The sequence below is a fragment of the Cryptotermes secundus genome, unplaced genomic scaffold (assembly GCF_002891405.2).
Source record: "Cryptotermes secundus unplaced genomic scaffold, Csec_1.0 scaffold1564, whole genome shotgun sequence".
Lineage (NCBI taxonomy): Eukaryota > Metazoa > Arthropoda > Insecta > Blattodea > Kalotermitidae > Cryptotermes > Cryptotermes secundus.
Window position 1 is genome coordinate 616,355 of NW_019772127.1, and position 3,559 is coordinate 619,913.

General features: G+C 41.6%; 1 protein-coding gene across 1 annotated transcript in view; it reads left to right on the forward strand.

Annotated features, from left to right (window-relative positions):
* Window positions 1-2,864, forward strand: part of LOC111875212 (tryptophan 5-hydroxylase 1) — a gene marked incomplete at its 3' end in the record, with an annotated part of 26,460 nt that extends 23,596 nt beyond the window's left edge. The window contains 1 exon segment of the mRNA XM_023871275.2: window positions 2,729-2,864. Within this exon segment, the coding sequence (XP_023727043.2) occupies window positions 2,729-2,864 (136 nt within the window).
* Between the last annotated feature and the right edge of the window lie 695 nt (window positions 2,865-3,559).

The window sequence follows — 3,559 nt, forward strand, 5'->3', positions numbered from 1 at the left end:
ATAGAGGCACTTTGATGGATGCACATAAAATTTGGACAGTTAAACTTCCGATTGACACATGTTATGATTGTACACGGTAAGAAATACGAAATATATACATATCTGAAACCCCACCATTCTTTTATTTGTATGTATTTCAAGCTGGAGTAATCGTTCTGCTTTAATCTCGACTGCATTGTGTTATAGGATTGTAATAACTTATTTCCTTAGGTGAGTTTGGATTTTGTAGTAATATTTATATCAATATATAACAGTATTGTAACGTGTACAACTGTTGTTATGCCATATGCGAATAAACAGTGGTGCTATGCAACCCGTTTTCAGGCAAGGTAAAGATAAAGTTATCCCTATGCTTAACTAATTAAGCACTATGCCATGAAGACGTATGGTGAAGTGGATGTATAAGACCAAGTTTTCTTGACCTCGGCACTAGTTGGAGGTGAATGGTCAGCTTCACGCCCCATCCACTATACCCCCAGGGAAAGAGCTCCCAGTACTCATTACATAGGATGGATGGGTGGACCCCAGAGCTGGTCTGGAAGACATTGAGAAGTGAAAATACTTGCTCCCACCAGGACTTGAACTCCTACCCCTTGATCGTTCAGCCCGTAGCCAGTCGCTATGCCGATTGCGCTATCCTGGCTCCGTTTCTGCGGCAACGAATACGGACACAACAGTACAGTTCCAATAGCAACAGGGTGTTTTATATGTTGTTTATGCCGAAATGTTATAAGCAGAGTCAGTAGAGTTCTGGAGTTGAAACCTGTGTGGAGGCAGGGTCAAATACCTCCAACGTAGCTCTGAGAGTCATAGGAGGTGACGAAAGGAGACCCCAGTGCCTGGGGTTATAACTGGGCCACCCTGTTCCTCGGTGATATAAATATGGGGACTGGCTCTCCAGGTTGAAAAAATCTCAAAACTGAGAGAGTAAAATATGGTCATGAGTTCCTTGGGATTGTGACCTCAAAATGACTGCGTTGGCAAGGGCCAGCAGCAATTTTAAATGTCAGACCCATCCTCATTAGAGAGGATGTTACATAGTGACCATGACGACAACGGTTCAGTAGAAAAAAAAATATTGCTATTAGTCTCGAGAGGCTTGTCACCAAGGCGAACTGATTGGCAGTAAACTGCCAGTCTTAAAATAACTGACTCTTGACTCTGACTCTTGAGCTGAAGCTGTCAGCAGCTCAGTTGAGTGAAATTATGTGATGTAGCTGGTTGGCAAGTAAGAGAATTCAGTTATCAGTCGTGAGTCAGTCTGTGAAGAGAAGACCAGGAGGTTGGTGTGAAATGGCCACCAGCCTGGGAACCAGTTAGATGTGTTGTCAGTTGACAAGAGTTCTGCATGGGTGGCTGTAACAAGAGGATCTGAATGCAGGATGCTGAAGAATCTCCCTCGGTGAAAGCCGTTGCCAGGAAACGGCCAGTGGAGACTCTAACAGACTGAGGGCACTAGTATTTGTGTGTCAGTGTTCTGTAAAGTGTAGTTTTGAGTGGTGTATACAGGTGGTCGATAAATCCAATTCACCAATCTATACCCCGTCACACACACCTAATTCATGACAGTATGCTAGACACAGATTCTCCAGTCTGGGCATGCAAATTATTCATAGGAAGAACCTAGCAGCTTGCATGAACAGTAGTGATTAAATCCATTTCTTTGCAGTGTAATGACTGAAGGTGGTTTATCCGTACTTTTCAGGTTAAACTGGATTTGCAAGGCAGAATAGTAAAGATGACATTGATTTACTGTAACATCATTCCTGTGGAAATATACTTTCTTTGAAAGTCACACTTTCATACTACATTCAGCAAACGGTGATGCATAATCTAGTTAAAAAATATACTGCTTCTGTTGAACTTCAAGGTTCACTGCTGTGTACAGAAAAGCATGCCAATTGAATCCATTTCCACCATTACAGTCTACAGCTCCATGATACACTGAAAACTGTCTTCCCATCTACACATAAGTTCACCAAGTCTCTCTTCCCTTCAGATTTTCTGACAAAAAATTTCCCATGTGTCATATATNGCGCCCCATCCACTTTACCCCCAGGGAAAGAGCTCCCAGTACTCATTAGATAGGATGGATGGGTGGACCCCAGAGCCGGTCTGGAAGACATTGAGAAGTGAAAATCCTTGCTCCCACCGGGACTCGAACTCCTACCCCTTGGTCGTTCAGCCCGTAACCAGTTGCTATGAAGACTAAACTCAATGGTAGGAAGCATTTGTGGAACTTAATCTGCTCTTCGTTTCATCATGAATATCACTGCAATCTTTTTACAGATGTTTTTATATCGTGGACAGTCTGTAGCATAATTGGTTGAGGGGCCAGAAGGTTGTGGGTTGAAGTCCTGATGAGGTCACTGGATTGTCTTCAACTGACCTAATTCTTCCGGCCGCACTATGGCCCTGTGGTCGACTCAGCCTCTAACAGAAATGAGTACCAGGAATTAATTAAATAATTTTCCTGGGGAGTAAAGCGTGGCCAGCGCATGAGGTTGACAACCTTACCACCACCTTTGAGCCGATTGTCGAGATAATGTGGGACCGCAACGTCTCACAACCCTATGGGCCTTCACGGCCTAGTACAGGGATAGCTTTACTTTACTTTTTACAGTCAACAGATGTTATTTTACTGCTTACTTATGCAACTGAACATGTAGTCCTTTTGGAAGTCACTATTTTCATTGTCTGTTACCCATATTTCATTTTATTCCTGTAGGAAAAACTGGTTTCCAGCTGCGCCCTGTAGCAGGCTATTTGTCTCCAAGAGACTTCCTATCAGGACTTGCTTTCAGGGTGTTCCATTGTACACAGTACATCCGTCACTCATCAGATCCATTTTACACTCCTGAACCGTAAGTACATGTGTATTTGCTCCTAATAAGTAACAGTATTGGAGCTGTATTTTACTTCTTTGTATGTACATAATGCAAATAAGCATTATAGCTGATAATATGTGCAGAATTGATATCAGTCAAGATGCAGAATTAGAATGTCCCAGAACATTTTTTTCTATTCAATTTTAATTGCATACATCTCCATGTTCATGTGCAAATGAACTTCCAAAGATTCAAGCCAGGAACTAAAGTCCCTATAGTTAGGAACTACTTCCATGTCTCAAGAATCCTATTGATAATTAGCAGGATCACAGGAATCTAGGCATCTGGTGTTCCCTTAGTTATAAGTTCTTGATGCAGAATATTCCCTGATGGTAAGAAATTCCTGTTGTTGGCATCTCTAAAACATCTTTGAGGTTGCACTATCATAAAATAATGTTTTAGATTGTTATGTTATTATTAGAAATTTACTAGATTTTACTTTCAACACAAGATGAGAACCAAAATCTTCGTACTAGAAATCTCATTGAACCCACAGAATTTCTTTTCTGTAGGGTTGCTGCTAAAGGTATTCTGGCTTATAGACCAGTTGTTAAGTTGTGACTCCATAAACAGTGGCTGTTGCTATGTAACGCCCACTAAATACAATCATGCAACTACAGAAGAACTGTGTTTTCTGTGTGGTTTGTGACGAGATGTTATGGCCAAGAGAT